The sequence below is a fragment of the Lynx canadensis genome, chromosome E2 (genome assembly GCF_007474595.2).
Source record: "Lynx canadensis isolate LIC74 chromosome E2, mLynCan4.pri.v2, whole genome shotgun sequence".
NCBI classification, from domain to species: Eukaryota; Metazoa; Chordata; class Mammalia; order Carnivora; family Felidae; genus Lynx; species Lynx canadensis.
In genome coordinates, this window is record NC_044317.1 from 18,539,780 (window position 1) to 18,555,735 (window position 15,956).

Consider the following 15,956-nt stretch of genomic DNA (forward strand, 5'->3'; position numbering starts at 1 on the left):
GTGTTTTGGTGCATATCCTGGGGCCAGCCAGGCCGGGACCAATACTCATCCCTCTTCTCAATTCCCCAGCACAACCTGGAGAATAGGTTCAGACAAATAATTTTATACTAAAAGTTAGGGGTTAGGAGCACTAGAGCACTGGAGCACTCAGGCTGCCCATAGCAGCCCTAGCTTGCAGGCTCCTGCTCTCGAGGCCCCATGCGCCTGAGGTCAATCATCTGAAGCTGTTCCAGGGCAATCTGGAGCTGTTCCACAATGCCTTCTTCCTTCTCTTCACCCTCCTCAGGCACTTCTGTCATGGGGAGCTGGAAGGCCTGGCTCAAATAGCTATTCAGGGTCTGTTTGTCCAGGCCGGGATCAATGTTCATCAGGGCTTCACGTACCTTGGGTAGGGTTACTTTATCATGGCTACCCCACAAAGAAAGAGAGATAGGCTTTGACCCTTCTGTACCCCAGACCCCAAGATGTCCTCTGCTGAACTTGAGCAGTATATAGTGCCCAGGAACAAACTCAGTGCACAGGGAGATCCAAGGCAATGAGATGCCACCCTGTGGCCCAACCTGCAGGATATGCCTATGGCTAAGTGGGCCTGAGGACCTCAGGAGTTACTCACAGTTCCAGGCCCAGCTCCTGCTTTAGCTCCTGTAAGTACTCATCCTTTTCATCCATGTACTGTTCCCACAGCTTTTGCACAAAGGGCATACTCTGGCCCTCCTCATCCTGGGAGGGTCCGTAAGGCAGGGTGAGGACACATTGGTTGGGGTCCAGCAGAGGCCAGGGCAGGGCTGGGCAAGTTCCTGGACAACTCCCACTCCCCGACACACACCCATACCTACCTCTATAAACAATGAGTGGTAGTTGAGCAAGTCTGCATTGCTACTGTTGGAATGCCAGCCCCCTGCCTCCATCAGCTGCTGGATTCTCTCTTCCCTCTTGAAGGGGAAGGTGCTCTTAAGGACAGTGCTATGGGGAGACACAAGGGCCAACAGGCCTGGCTCAGGCCTACCCACTTATCTTCCTGTACCACTCTGCCAGCCCCACTACTGCTCAAAAGGGACAAGTGTTGGGGCTGTGAGCCCTTCCTGTCAGGTTCCCCTTTCCCCTGCACACCTGGGAGCCTGGCCAGAGGAAATGTTGGGCAGGAGTTTGTGGTGGCTGGACTGGCCTCTCACCTTAAGTTTTCCATGGTTATCAGCCCCTCATTCTGACTGTCAGCATTTGTCATCTCCTTCAGCAACTGTACTACGGTCTCCTTCTGCTTGATGTACACACTCTCGCTCCTCTACAGGGAAGGAAGCATTGACTAAGTTGCTGCTTCCTGAAGTGATAGGGATAGACCTGGCCTATGGTGGGGACAAAGGGTGGAGGGCCAGGTCCAACCTCACCTTTCCCATCAAGAGTGCATAGAACTGGCTCATGACCTCATTAGAACGGAAGAGCTTGATATTTTCAAAAATGGTGTAAGCCCAGGCCATGGCATCACCAGGTCCAAAGCGATTCTCCAGGAAATTGAAGAAGAAATCTGGGAATTTCTCTTTCTGCAGGGTTGGGGACGACTGCTTAGTAACCTTGCCCCATGGTGGGTTAGCCCTCCCCCCTAACACCTTGATGGAATTCCCTGGAGGATTCTCAAGGCCACACCAGGCCCAAATGGCCCATAAGATCTGACCTGCTCCTCAACAAGACGTTCCTTCCAGGCATCTTTGAGTAGGTTTACCACATCCTTCTTGGTTGGCTTCTTGTTCTCCACAATGCCATCAAATCGAAGGAAAGAGGGGATGGCTTCCCCATAGCCCTGCAAGGTAGAATGTCAGCTCATCTCTGGGCCCAGGCAGAGCCCAAGATGGTTCCCCAGAATCTCAAGTCTTAGCAGCAAGGTCTGGCTGTTCTGACTCTGGCCCCAAGCCTCCCAAGCCCAGAGACCCCTACCAGACCAGGAAAGAAGTCTTTCTCCCGGAGCAGGCCCTCGCCAATCTCCTCCAAGAGCACATCCACCAGCTGGTCACTGTTTTTGCCCTCGGCCAGCATTTGCCAGCGATCTGGGCCCCCAGCCACCACATCTGCAGGTGGGAAGAGGGAGCTGGAGTCCAAACCACATCGTTGAGCACTCCCTGGGAGTCCAATGGCCATCATTACCTTCACACTTGGTCCAGTCAGGCCGTGGTGTAGAGGTGCGCTGGATCTCCTGGAGCTCAGAATAAAACTGGTCCCGCTCCTTCAGTGTGGTCATGTGCAACTGTAGCAGTATCTCGTGCTCCTTGCAGACCTCTTCATAGTCACCTCTCAGGCTGTCCAGCTACGGACAAGGTGATTGATCCTCGCTACCCACCTGCATGACCCTTCCCTACCCTGCCTGACCTGCCTGCCCACCAGCACCTGCTCTTGCAGATCCTTGTTGGTCTTCTCCTGCATTTCAAAGTCCCTCCTGGGCACCACATCTCCAAAGTTGGCTTTCATGGTGTTGAGTTCCATCTGTGTGCGGGTCAGGTCTTGCCGGGTCATCTTCAGAGCCAGTGTTAACTTAACAGGGTCCTCGCCCCAGATGCCTGTCAGGGTACCAGCCAGCTTGCATCACCCTGACTCTAAGGCCTGTAGCCCAGGGCAGGGTTAGAATGTTCCTCAGGGCTTGTTCCAGGTCCTTCTCTCGCTGCTTGGGAAGCCCTGGGTCTTTCCTACAGCACTAATATCTTACAACTTTGAGCTTAAACAGAGAAGTCCAGGACACGAAGTACCAGGCCTGTCCTGCTCTCAGGGAGTCTCAGTTGCCTCAGCGGCCAACAATTGTTTCCTACTTAAACAAGGAGTCTATGATTCTCAGACCAGCTCAGAAGATCCACAGACCCAGGCAGCAGCAAGAATATCCCCACCCCACCCCACCCCACCCCCCCAGCATTGTGAATGGGCATGGAATGAACAGATGTAGGAGAGTTGAATGGGGACGAGTGGCGAGACTCCTCTAGTGCCTCCTCAGGGGAGAGAAACCCACCTCAGGCTTACCTGGGGACTGGGCTAGTGACATGTCTTCCCGCTGGTACCGCAGCTCATTCAAGTCTGCAATGAGGATCTTGCGGGCATCTCGCTCACTGAGGTAGTGCAGGTACTCCTCAGCCAAATTCTTCCTCAGTTTGGACACCTGTTGGGAAGGTGGCTGTGTGGTCATGGGACTGTACTTAGCGAGCCATCAAAGGGGATGGGATGGATGCTGGGTGGCCACATCAGGGCCTGGGAAGAGAAAAGGTAAAAGAAGGAGGCTGGCCATTCCTGAGAATCCAACAAAGTGCCAATGCTTCCTCCTGTGGAGAAAGTCTGGGAGCCAAGAAGCAGGACTGCTATCATTTGGGGCCACATGGAACCAGTGCTAAGCCAAGGAGGAAGACAGAATGTGGAAGTAGGGCCTCTGGAGGTAGGTGGTGGCTCAGTATATCATTCCAGGCAGAAGGGTAGAGAGTTAGGGGTCACCTTAGTGCCCAAGGCTTCAGGTCACCCCTGGGCTGGAGGTAGCAGTAATTCAGGGAGCTGGTCACCACACTACTCCCATTCACCTCGCTCTGCAATGAGATCTTCTCCTCGTTCTTTTTGTCAATGAGTTTTAGCAAATTCATCTTCTCTTTCTTCAGCATGGAGATTTCATATCTCTCCTCAGCCCGCATGGCCAGGATCTTCTCGTTGCAGTCCTCATTCACAGTGACAAGTTTGGCCTTCAAGGGCTCCAGAGCCCGAATCTTCTCCCTCTGGTGGGCTAAGCAGGGACAGGTGGGAGACTACCTTTGGGACCATGGAGAACAAACAGCCAGGAGACACTGATCAAAGGTAACAGTGAGTGGCTATGTCCCTTGCAAACTCCAGGAGTCTATGCATGCCTTGTTCAAAACATGGCTCCTGCTTAAGGCCTTCCTGCATTGGCTTTTAAACCAGAGACACAGTTTAGTTGAGAACTGGGGTTTCGTCTATGCCCTTTCTCTCTATAGCCTTTAGTCCTGTAGTTGTACCATGCCCGGCACCTCCTAAGCCTGGTTGGGAGCCTCTACTTCCCAAAGGTACTCACTTACTCCTGGGCTTCACTCTCAATAGTGAAGTTGCTCTCTTAACCATACTTCCCAAGGACAGGAGGTGGTTAGGTGCTCTATCACAGGACAGTGTAAGCAAAAAGGCTGAGCAAAGCTTGGTGACTTCAAGGCCTAATTAGTAGCTGCCCAACATGGCTGCATAACCCCAGAAGGTAAGAGTTGGATCCTCTCCATGCCTTCCAGACTGGACCCAGGCACAGAGGCTGCAGTCTTACCCAGCATCACCTCATATGCATTCTTGATGGAAGATAGCAACGGCTTGTACGTTTTAAAGTCCTCTATGAAGAACTCAAAGATTTCTCTGTAAGGCTGGCAAGAAAAGGGGACCTGTTACCTCCTGGCCTATAGCTGCCACTCTCTTAAGTTTAGAAATATTGTAGCATGAAGTTACCCGGTGACCCACATTCAAATAAATACCCCTGGGCACCACGTGGGTCGCTCATTGCCAGGAAGCTGAGGGGTAGCTATGTCCCTCTCAACTGTTCTCTGGAGGCTGTTCTCCTGGTGCTATCTCTGAAGGCTAGCAGATGACCTGGGTCAGGGCTGTCCCTTCTGTATCTGAGCCCCACTTTGGCTCTCCAGGCAGCCAGCCTCCAAGCACTGTGCCTTAGTTAGCCTCTCACCATCATCCCCTTGCCATCTTACAGACCTGTGAGGACAGGAGGACATTCAAGCCTCTAGCTTTGTGTTCTCACCTCCAAGTAAAGGTGTGGTTTCCTGTCCAATTTGGACACAAGTTTTGGGGCACAGCATTATGTCCTGGAATTAGCACAGGCTCTAGAATCAGTCCTGAGTTCATATCCCAGCCCTACCACTTCATAGCTGTATGCCTTCTCTGAACTTCTGCTTCCTTGTTGATGAGGTACCTTCAGCCTATGAGATTGTATACAAGGCCTCATTCAGGGCCTAGCACACAGATGGTGCTCAGCCAGTGTTTCTATCTGTGACTAAGTCAGAAGTAAGGGATTTCCTGTCATCATCCCTGTTAGAACAGGGATTTGGTGATTCCCTCCTTAGTATGTACCAGAATCTAATCTGCATCTAAGTTTCTCTATGTGTCTGGGCTAAGTTCCTCAAGCTTGAGTCTGTCATCTCTGGGCTGGTGAACACCATATGACCCTTGCTTGCCCAATTGCCAGGATTCAGGCTCCATTCACTGATGTCCAACAACCCAAACTAGGCACTGGGGATCACAAAGCTGAAGGAACTGGAGACAGCATCCAGTTCACCTGACTCAGGTGTGAAACTCAAGGCTCAGGAGAGTTTTGGTTCCAGCTTTGCCTGCTCGCTGACTTTGTCATAGAACCTGTTTCCCTTACCAGGAATAGGGACCCAAAAGAGAAGGGAGAGGATAGTCTCTCCTGAAGTCTGAATGCTGAGTCCTAGTGAGTAAAGTTTCCTCCCACCTGTCCTCCTGCCCTCCCCACAGTTATTCTGTGGCTCTGACCTGCAACCTCAGCTCCTGGGCAGAATCTGTGCTCAGGTCCAGCAGGAGAAGCTCCTTGCGTAGGTAGTTCTCTAGCTGCTCCAGGTACCTTGGCTTAGTAGTGCCCAGGGGCTGCTGCTGCCAACTACTGCAGGGTATGGTGGGATGAGATGTGATGGGCGCACCATGGGGCTCTTGCATCCTTGGTCTGGGGCAGCACACACCCCTGTGCTGTCTCTGGGCCCAATGCTGGGTCTGTACCAGCCCATCCACCACAGTGCTGACCCTGGCTTACCCTGCTCGTTTCCGGTAATCATATGAACAGGGCTTTCGATTATGCAGAATGGTCTGACCACTGGTGTATGTGGGCCATGGGGACAGGTGGCCACCAATGGAGAACTGACAGGACTGCAGGAAGAGACAGGTGAGGTTACCAAGGCAACATTGCTCCCATTCCTGATGCTCCTCTCCATCATCCTCCTTCTATTCTTAATTCCGCCCCCCCCCCAACATCTCTTTCTCTCTTTTTTAAGTAGGCTCCATGCCCAACATGGTGCTTGAACTCATGACCCCAAGATGAAGAGTCACATGCTATAGCAACTGAGCCAGCCAGGCACCCCTCTCTAACATCTCTCTCTGTCTTTTTAAATGTTTATTTATTTTTGAGAGAGAGAGTGAGAGCGAGCAGGCAGGGGAGGGGCAGAGATAGATGGAGACAGAATCCAAAGCAGGCTCTAGACTCTGAGCTGTAAGCACAGAACCCACCATGGGGCTCAAACTCATGAGCGGTGAGATCATGACCTGAGCCAAAGTCAGATGCTTAACCAACTGAGCCACCCAGGCACCCCCCAACATCTCTTAATATGGTTCATAATTAAGAATGTGGGCTCTAGCACCAGGTAGTGACTAAAGCCAATGCAGATTACCAGGTAGGGATGGGCCCTGACTGGAGGGGACCAGAAAAGGCTAACATCTTGGAGGAGGAGGTGATAATATCTGTGATGTTCATTCAGTAAAACTTGAATACATATATGAGAGGAACTGAGGCCACTCTGGGAGAGGGGGTGTATCTCAGGTTTAAAGGTGGGGCACACAGACTGCCTGGGTAACACTAACACCTCAGGGAAACAGCAAGAATTTTTTTTAACATTTTCATTTATTTTTGAGAGAGAGAGAGAGAGAGAGACGAGAGAGCAAGGGGGATACAGAATCCGAAGCAAGCTCCAGGTTCTGAGCTCTCAGCACAGAGCCTGACGCGGGGCTCAAATTCATGAACCACAAGATCATGATCCGGGCCAAAATCAGACACTCAACCAACTGAGCCACCTAGGCACCCCAACAGCAAGAATTTTAAAGAGCTACGGGGGCGATTGGGTGGCTCAGTCGGTTGAAAGTCTGACTTCGGTTCAGGTCATGATCTCACAGTTGGTGGGTTCGAGCCCTGCGTTGGGCTCTGTGCTGGCAGCTCAGAGCCTGGAGCCTACTTCAGATTCTGTGGCTCCCTCTCTTTCTGCCCCTCTCCTATTCATGTGCTCTCTCTCTCTCAGAAATAAACATCAAAAAACAATTTAAAAAAAAAGAATTTTAGGGGCACCTGGGTGGCTCAGTCGGTTAAGCATCCGACTTCGGCTCAGGTCACGATCTCACAGTTCGTGAGTTCGAGCCCCATGTCGGGCTCTATGCTGACAGCTTAGAGCCTGGAGCCTGCTTCAAATTCTGTGTCTCCCTCTCTCTCTCTGCTCCTCCCCCGCTCATGCTCTGTCTGTCTCTCCTTCAAAAAAAAAAAAAAAAAAAACTAATAAAAAAAATATGAAAAAAAAAATAATTTTAAAGAGCAATGAATAGGGGCCAATGTCCAAGGAGAGCAGGCTGGTTGAGGCTGAGGCCTGCGGTGGCCAGTGTAGAGGGAGTCAGAGATGGAGCAGCAGCTTTATGCAGAAGGGCTGTCCTCAAAGCCTTACTTATGACTGTGGAAAAATTAATAAATTCCTAAATACCCAGAAATTAGAAAACTCCTAAATGTGTAAAAAATAAAAGCAGTCATGAAATGTTTACAAAAAGATTTAATGTGGAAATATGCTAACCCTACAGCTCTAAGGGTTAAGTAAAGCCTGAAATTAAGGAATAAGCACAACTAGGTAAAAATGGAAGTCTAGAAAAAAACAAGAAATAATGTAAAAAGCTTTCAACAATTATTATTCTCTAATGATAGGCCATTGGATGCTTATTTTTCTACAACTGTACATTTTTCAAAAATTTCTGGGATCCCGGGGGGGGTGGGGTGGGGCGGTGGAGGGGCTCAGTCAGTGGAGTGTCCCACTTGGGCTCAGGTCATGATTTCCTGGTCTGTGAGTTCAAGCCCACATCAGGCTCTGTGCTGACAGCTCAGAGCCTGGAGCCTGCTTTGGATTCTGTGTCTCCTTCTCTCTCTCTCTGCCCCTCTCCTGCTCATGCTCTGTCTCTCTCCATCTCTCAAAAATGAATAAACATTAAAAAAATTAAAAAAAAAAGAAAGAAAGCGTTAAGATTTCTTTTTGTTTGAGTTTGAGAAGAACTATCAAGAATAAAATTTTTAAATAGTTAAAAAGAGAGTAAATAAAGTATAAATAGGCAAACTGGAAAAATGAGAGAATTAAAACTGCTAAAAATCAAGCCAGAAAAACAATTTTTTTGAAATTTTATCAAAATTGTGATTTTGTGCCAAGTAATTCTGAAAGACATCTGGGAATTTGTCAAAGAAGCATCTAACCCTAGTGAACTGGTAAGTTTTTCAGACTTTCAAAAGGCCAGGACTTGTGTTCTGTCTGCCGTTTGTGTGGGGGAGAAAACATGGTCATCCTACATTGATTCTGGGGCAAGTGCGGCTTCCAGGTCGTTGTTATCATTACTAGCTGGCCTCCACCAGCCGACGGGTGCAAAATGTTTCACTGGGGCTCCTACCTCTCTGCTTCCTCCTGAGGGTGAAAATGGGAAGGGGCGTGGCCAGGGGGCGGCGTGAGGGAGTAATGCCCTCTGGTGGTTAAGAATGGTGGTGCCCTCGCAGGAAGAAAGTGCTTAGGCCCAGGTACACGGTAGGATGGCAGCTGGGTGGAGGGGGGAGCATGTGCCCCGTTATCGGTCTTCCGAGGCCCTGGCTGCGCTTGGTCTCTGCGAAGAGTCCACACTGATTCCCTTTCCCTCTCTGGAGTCTGGGTCCCCACGTTGGGAATCTCCAGTTTCATAAAGTGTGGGTCCCATGTGTCTTTAAATTCCCCATAGGGGACACACACAAAGAAAACCACCACACAGCCCATAATGCTCCACTGTGAACTGGAGTTATAAGTTTGCTAAACTGTGTGTGTGTGTTTTTTTAAAATCGGTTTGCTAATTAAATAATTACAACCCTATGATTGTATCAACAAAAGTTCAAAAGTACTTAATAAGACAGCATTCATTTTTTTTTTTTTTTAAGTAAGCTGTACGCCCAACATGGGACTTGAACTCAAAACCCAGAGATCAAGAGTCTCACACTCTACGGACTGAGCCAGCCAGGTGCCCCAAGACAGAATTCATTTTTTTTTTTAATTTTTTTTTCAACGTTTATTTATTTTTGAGACAGAGAGAGACAGAGCATGAACAAGGGAGGGGCAGAGAGAGAGGGAGACACAGAATCGGAAACAGGCTCCAGGCTCTGAGCCATCAGCCCAGAGCCCGACGCGGGGCTCGAACTCACGGACCGCGAGATCGTGACCTGGCTAAAGTCGGACGCTTAACCGACTGCGCCACCCAGGCGCCCCAGAATTCATTTTTATATAAAAAAATTAAAAGAACAGGAATGGTGGAAGGGCAGTTTCCTGAGGCTAGTAGAGTCTCTTGCCGCCAACCCAGAGCCAGCAACACAAGGGGGTAATAACATCTTTTTACTCCTGATTTCACACATTTACTCACAACATTATGGAGCTCTCAACATATGCCAAACACTCAAGTACCCTATCAGCGATCAGGGCCATACAGAAAAAAAAAAACAACAACAAAAAAAACAAAACAACAAAACCATATAGTCACAGCCCTGAAGGACCTTGGTAGATCTGGTGTGACCATCCCAGCATCTAGCACAGTGCCTGGCATATGGCAGGCTGAATGAAAAAATGAGGTCCACTCCAGAACAATGAGCTGCAGGGGAAGGGTGTCGGGGAGGAGCTGTCTCTCTCTGCCAGGGGAGGTCTGGAAAGGCTTTTCAGATGAGTTGCAACCAGTTTGCACACCTCTACCCTAAAGCCTGATGGGTCTGGCCACTGTAAGCCACGCTTCCCTGACTGGAGAGAAGCTGCTGGCTTATGGGGGGGTGGCATGTTTCAGGTGGGTGGTGCTTTTGGGTTGCAGAGAGGGAGGCAGCTAGGGTCTGGGAGCTGACATTTGGGTTTCCAGCAAGACATTGCCACTAACCAGCGTCTTCTGTCTCTGGGAAAACTTTCGGTTCTGGGAGCTCTTGGTTTCTGTGAGGTAGGAGTCATCTACGGTCACTCCTGAAGGCTGTGTGTGTGTTCTGCACAGAGAAGGGGAAGACAGTGGTAGATGACAGAGCTCTGAGTAGGGAGAGCACCTCCAACCTTCCCAGATCAACAGGACATGGCCTCTTTTCCCTGCAGAGCTAGGCTCTGGGTCTTCCCAGCAGTGCCTACAGATTCCCAGAGATGTTGCCAACAAGTTCCTGGCCATGGGCCCAAAACATTTTCCTACATTCCTGGAAACCTTCTCATGCTGAGGATCTCATCAATCCCTACAGTGACAGGATAACTTCATGAGTGCCCTACATGAGCCCAGAGAACTCTGTGGACTTAAACTTTCATTCAGTGTTCAGAGGAGTTTCATGTTTGTGACTGGCACATTCTGGGGGTGTGATACCAAAGACAGGTGTTAGGACAAGAAGCACAAGGTCTGAGGTCCAAGAGCTGGTGTGTGAGTCCCCATCCTGCACTTCCTGGCTGAAAGGCCTGGGGGTTGACATTTGGGGTTCCAACAGGAACCCCCAGGCAAGCCATTTGACCTCTCTCAGCCTAGTATGCTCATAAGGAAATAGAGACAATTCTTGCTTTTCCTATCTTATAAAGTTGTTGTGAAGTTTAATACGAGGAAAAGAGATATGCAAAAACAGCCTGTAAACTGCAAGGAGCTGTGCAGATGTTAATGATGACAGTAAGATGGGGGAAAAGTTGATTCTAAGAAGGTCTTTAGCTCCTAGACCTCTTGGGAGGGAGTGCCATCCTTCCTCAAGCTAGGAAGGCATTTGGGGATCAACAGGGAGGGCTGCCCTGGGAAGGCAGATCCAGGTGAAGAAAAGGGAAAAGTAATTCCAGAAATCCATGGTGGCAGTGGGTGGGGGTCATTTATGCTGCCAGACAGACCTGTGTCTTCATTCCCTTTGCTAGCCAATGACCTTGGGCATACTGTTTAACCTCTCTGAACCTCAGTGTCTTTGTCTATAAAAGTGAGACTGGGACTACCTGTATTCCAGAGAAGTTGAGAGCAGTAAATGTGAATCTAGATGGGAACCTAAGGACTTGGTTCCTTAGTCCTACTCCATAGAGCGGTGACACCCCAAACGCTAGTCCTCTCTTATCTCTCAATGGGACAAGTATGAACAAACCATATCAGGGGCGCCTGGGTGGCGCAGTCGGTTAAGCGTCCGACTTCAGCCAGGTCACGATCTCGCGGTCCGTGAGTTCGAGCCCCGCGTTGGGCTCTGGGCTGATGGCTCAGAGCCTGGAGCCTGTTTCCGATTCTGTGTCTCCCTCTCTCTCTGCCCCTCCCCCGTTCATGCTCTGTCTCTCTCTGTCCCAAAAATAAATAAAACGTTGAACAAACCATATCAAATAAACAGCAGCTATAGAAAAGGAAGGGTTTTTGCATTCGTGCACTCTCTCCATCTCTCAAAAATAAATAAACATTAAAAAAAAATAGTCACATGCTCTACTGACTGAGCCAGTAGGGGACTGCCCCTATATTTCTTCTCTTCTCTTCCTTCCTTTCTTCCTTTTGATACTTTTTTTTTTTACAGTTTATTTATTTTCGGGGAGAAAGTTCAAGCCGGGGAGGGGCAGAGAAAAAGGAGGACAGAGGATCCGAAGCAGGCTCTGCACTGTCAGCTTCAACAGTGCTGGGCTTGAACTCACAAACTGCAAGATCATGACCTGAGCCAGAGTCAGATGCTGAAGCAACTGAACCACCCAGGCACCCTATGCTTTCTTCTTCTTCTTCTTCTTCTTCTTCTTCTTCTTCTTCTTCTTCTTCTTTTTAATGTTTATTTTTGAGAGAGAGAGAGAGAGAAACAAAGCTTGAGTGGGGGAGGGGCACAGAGAGAGGGAGGGAGACACAGAATCCGAGCTGCTGGCACAGAGCCCCATGCGGGGCTCGAACTCACAAACCGCGAGATCATGACCCAAGCTGAAGTTGGTGTCTTAACCAACTGAGCCACCCAGGTGACCCCCTATGCTTCCTTCTTAAAATAGATGGGGATTCTCCTTCTGAATCCATTTCATATCCCTTTCAAACATGACTGCAGTTTCCTAAATCATTCCTGTGCTGGGTAACAACACTCTTTCTCAAGCCTGCTGCCTGGTTCTTATAGTTTCATTCTAACTCTGGATAAAATAATCAAATTGGCAAACAATTTCCTGACTTTTGTAGGCTTTCTCTGTTGAGGTAGCAAACCCTGAAGGATTAGAGTTTAGGTGAGATCAAGTTTTTGCGTTGGAAATGAGTAGAAGAGAGAAACTACGTTCATTAAACAACCGAATGTTTAGTATATGCAAGAACTGTGATGAGAGCTTCGCATATTCTGCCTAAAATTTCCCGGCAATGTTTGTGAGGTGGGCTGTAACATCCCCACGTTTGAGATACAGAAGCAGAAGCCCAGAACTTAAGAGACTTCTTGGGTTCCCAAAGCTAGAAAGACATTTACCCCCAAAATTTGTCTTATTATGTACATTTTGTGGCTTTCCTGGCTAATAGAACTTGTCAAATTTTGCAATGCCCAGAGGCTGCAACCTCTGAATAGACAGCAATTCGATAAGCATCTTTGCCATTAACCAATGGGTGAAGAGGCCATTTATCTCTGTGGCTAAGAGCTAAGAAGTCTCACATGGCTGGGTTCAAATCCTAGCTCCACCACTTGTAAACGTGTGAAACACATGATCTCTCCAGACTTCTATTTGTAATAGAAGTATCCAGAAGATATTACTACTTCATAGAGTTGTGAGTTAAATATGCTATATATAAAGCAGTTGGCACATCATATACGCTAAATATAAAGAGGCTGGCTCTTACTAATGTTAAAGTGTGCCAGCTCTTTTGCTAGCACGTAATGTCCGCATTCTGTTTCTGCCCCAGCGATCCGGTGGGGCTGAAGCCCCGAATCAATGGACAGAAGCTTTTCTCTTTCTGCAAGTTCTCCAAACCCTCCTCTCCGCCCTCAGTCTGGCCAGCGCCTACCTCGAAGTGGTCGCGAAGCTGGAGCACCGCGGCTTCGGGGAGGCCATGACCCTCGGGCAGCCGGACAGCCAGCATCCACTGCCTGTGAAGTTGTGGTAGTGTACAGCCGGTCGCTATGGCGACCAGGCCCCAGCATCCCAGAGGCGGGGGCGGGGTCAAGATTGTGCCACGCCCCCTCACCCCAAGGCCGAAGGCTGGGAGGAAAGCCAGTTAGCAAAGGTGGACTCGGACCCGGGAGCAGGGTTCCCTCAGTCAATCACTACAGCGGACTTGACCCTAGCTATCACAACTGAGGCGAGGGGATAAACAGAGGCAGTGGGGGAGAGAGGGAAACTGAGGGCCTGGAGCTACGTTGCCAGCGGGAATTGTAGTTTTTGGTTTCTTGAAGTCTCTGCCGGGTAGGCTTATGACTGAGCAGATTTGTACTACATCTCCCTAAGTTCTTTACGATCCCGGGTTGGCCCGCCTCTGGAGAGCTCTGCATTGTGGGATATGGAGTCCGAAATGTGGCGAGGCGTGGCAGTGTCCAAAGAGAGATGCCGGACTCGGACTCGGTTTCCCTGCGACCTCAGTAGGCTCGCGGGCCATTGGCTGAGCGGGGAGGATCTCGTCCCGCTCCTCCCCGCCCCCAGTGACACAATAGCAGCTCCCTCCAAGATGGCGGCGGCGACGGCGGACCCGGGAGCTGGGAGCCCTCAGGCTGGAGATTCCTCTGGCGGGGGCGCTGGGGGCGGGCTGCCGTCCCCAGGGGAACAGGAGCTGAGTCGGCGCCTGCAGCGCCTGTACCCCGCGGTCAACCAGCACGAGACGCCGCTGCCGCGCTCCTGGAGCCCCAAGGACAAGTACAACTACATCGGCCTCTCCCAGGGCAACCTCCGCGTCCACTACAAAGGTATCGGCCTGTTTGGCCCGCTGGGGTCGGGCGGAAGGCCAGAGCATCTGTGGGGCGGCGATGCTGCCCGCCCCTGCCCCATCACGTCCCTTCCCGGGCCTGGGTGCTTCGGGTTAGGCCTTAGCCCCTGTGGGGTGTCCAGGGTGTTGAGGCTGACCAGGCCGAGGGTCGACTGCCTAGACTGCTCTTCTCTGAGACACCTAATGTCAAGAGAACTGCAACAGGTGTCCATACCCAGTGCTGGGCTGGAGCTTCCACCCCTGGGGGCCTTCCTGCTTGTCCTGGGATAGCTCCCAACTCCAGCTGAACCCTTCACCACGGCTTAGTTTTTGGAGTGTCTGAAGAAAGGGGTGGTCACATCCCCTCCATTAGCCAGAAGCCTGTGGGTTTGCTCATCTGCCAGACATCACAGACAGGTCTTGGAGTTTTCTACTAAAGTTGAGGGGGGTGGTCTTCCAGAGCTCCTCCACCTCCCCTCCTCTCCCAGGTGGACTGCCTGTATTCTGGAGAGACCGCCAGCAGCACTTGGAAATCTCTCACATGTATGCATATTGCCCGTACCCTCGTTTAGTTTGTATGGGAGACAGTGTCTCTGGCAGGGCTGCTGTTCACAGGAGGAGGTGAGCCAAAGATGGGAGGTTTATGTGTTTGCTCAGTTGTTGTTTAGTTGTTCCTTGAACAATGTAAGGGCTTCCTCTAGCCACGAAGGGTTCACCCCTTCGTTGCCATGGAGCAGTAAAGAATGAGGTTTCTATTTACATTTCTTCTGAAATTTCTTCCTTGCTCTCTCCTATTAGGTCATGGCAAAAATCACAAAGATGCTGCCTCAGTGCGTGCCACCCACCCCATACCTGCTGCCTGTGGCATTTATTACTTTGAGGTGAAGATTGTCAGCAAAGGAAGAGATGGGTAAGCCCCTTCTTACCACCTTTTTCCCCCAGCACTGACCTGTTTCCTGTGGTCAGAGTTTGATGACTCCTGGCTGACACTTGTGACTGATGTGAGCTGCTGAGCCTCACGGGTCTGGGCTACAGAGGGTTGAATAGTGGGCTGCCTCTGTTTCCTGACTGTGAGCATGGCCTGGTGTAAGCAGAAGCCCTTGGTAGCAAGCATTGGGGGTAGAGGAGGGGACTTCTCTTCAGTGATGATGTAATGAAATACCTCACAGGTCAGGGAAACAAGTAACAAGTTTACATTAACGATTCAATGTCCAGAATGGGATTTCCCCTACTGCTATATGGCGTTTGTGACTTCCCTCCTTTCACATTCTTGCTGTATTCAGGGTTCCTTTTTATGGCATTTAGTCATGTAGAGGCCCTTATAGGCTTCAAAGGGATAGTAGAGTCTTCACAGCATTCATCACAGCTGTGGCAGTCACTGGCCTGTCATCTCAGGGTAAACATCATGCACATGGTCAGAATCAGGTGACCTTGCTGCTCATAAACTTGTTTTTCAGTCCAGGGATTTGAACACCAGTTGGACCAGCTTTAGGAAGGTCCTCATTAAAGTCAGCATTAGGGAGGCTCCCCATTTTAGGGTGATCTAAGCAGACACAGGAAATCAAAGGGGAGATTTTTCAGTTTTCTTTTTTTCTTCCTTCTAGTCAACCTTTTTTACCATTGATTGTGACAAAGCAGATGTTTAACTTATAAAAGAACATGATTTCAGCTGTCTTGGAAAGGCTTTCCTCATCAGACCTTAAATCTGATGTGGGAAGTTTGCCAACTACACCAGTGACCTTCGTGCCAACCCTGAATGTGTGTTCTTGAGCATTCAGAATACTTCCTCTCTCTTAGGGACTGCCCCTCTTATGGTGCATGCAAAATGCCCAGCCAACGGGCTGTGCTGGGGGAGGATTGCCATAGTTGGAGGTTTGCCTGCTTCCTCAGTGAAGTTGTAACGTCCTTTTCCTGGGACGGCTGTGTGGTCATGGGTAGATGGTGGGGCTTCCATCTCCTTGTCTATACTGTGGGGAGCTAGGCCAGTGTCTAAGCTGCCTTTAACCCCATAACTCTATGATTCTGAAATTCTGGTCATGGCAAGCTGTTGCATCTTTTCACTTTTATTCCCATCTAGTGGATTTACTGATAGGAAACATCCT

General features: G+C 49.9%; 2 protein-coding genes across 7 annotated transcripts in view; one reads left to right on the forward strand and one right to left on the reverse strand.

Moving 5' to 3' along the window:
* Nucleotides 1-87: 87 nt before the first annotated feature.
* TSNAXIP1 (translin associated factor X interacting protein 1) lies at nucleotides 88-14,943 on the reverse strand. Of its 5 annotated transcripts, XM_030297827.2 has the most exons (17): nucleotides 14,804-14,943; nucleotides 12,964-13,045; nucleotides 9,919-10,018; nucleotides 5,789-5,901; nucleotides 5,515-5,641; nucleotides 4,283-4,376; nucleotides 3,543-3,739; nucleotides 2,998-3,133; nucleotides 2,377-2,546; nucleotides 2,137-2,296; nucleotides 1,930-2,060; nucleotides 1,670-1,795; nucleotides 1,386-1,538; nucleotides 1,173-1,282; nucleotides 837-963; nucleotides 614-720; nucleotides 88-408 (listed from the first exon to the last, which is right to left on the reverse strand). In XM_030297827.2, the coding sequence occupies exons 2-17, from the start codon at nucleotides 13,008-13,010 to the stop codon at nucleotides 168-170; spliced, it is 2,139 nt and encodes a 712-aa protein (XP_030153687.1). In that variant the 5' UTR covers nucleotides 13,011-13,045; nucleotides 14,804-14,943; the 3' UTR covers nucleotides 88-167. The 5 variants fall into 5 exon arrangements, with proteins under 5 accessions (XP_030153687.1, XP_030153685.1, XP_030153688.1 ...); XM_030297825.2 differs by lacking the exons at nucleotides 12,964-13,045; nucleotides 14,804-14,943 and having other exon boundaries at nucleotides 9,919-11,175; XM_030297828.2 differs by lacking the exons at nucleotides 1,386-1,538; nucleotides 12,964-13,045; nucleotides 14,804-14,943 and having other exon boundaries at nucleotides 9,919-11,175.
* RANBP10 (RAN binding protein 10) overlaps nucleotides 13,602-15,956 on the forward strand; it is a 63,134-nt gene continuing 60,779 nt past the window's right edge. The window contains exons 1-2 of one of the 2 annotated variants that reach the window (XM_030297839.2): nucleotides 13,602-13,855; nucleotides 14,653-14,764. In XM_030297839.2, the coding sequence (XP_030153699.1) occupies nucleotides 13,621-13,855; nucleotides 14,653-14,764 (347 nt within the window). In that variant the 5' untranslated portion in view covers nucleotides 13,602-13,620. The remainder of the gene's footprint in view (nucleotides 13,856-14,652; nucleotides 14,765-15,956) is intronic. The other variant, XM_030297838.1, reaches the window with a different exon arrangement.

Excerpts from the sequence above, each read along its gene's own strand:
- TSNAXIP1 (XM_030297825.2), bottom strand. The coding sequence starts at position 10,191 with ATGGCCAGGAACTTGTTGGCAACATCTCTGGGAATCTGTAGGCACTGC. Across the intron at positions 1,539-1,669 it reads AACGTCTTGTTGAGGAGCAG|AAAGAGAAATTCCCAGATTT; the intron begins GTCAGATCTTAT and ends CCAACCCTGCAG. Across the intron at positions 409-613 it reads CAGGAGCTGGGCCTGGAACT|CCATGATAAAGTAACCCTAC; the intron begins GTGAGTAACTCC and ends TTTGTGGGGTAG.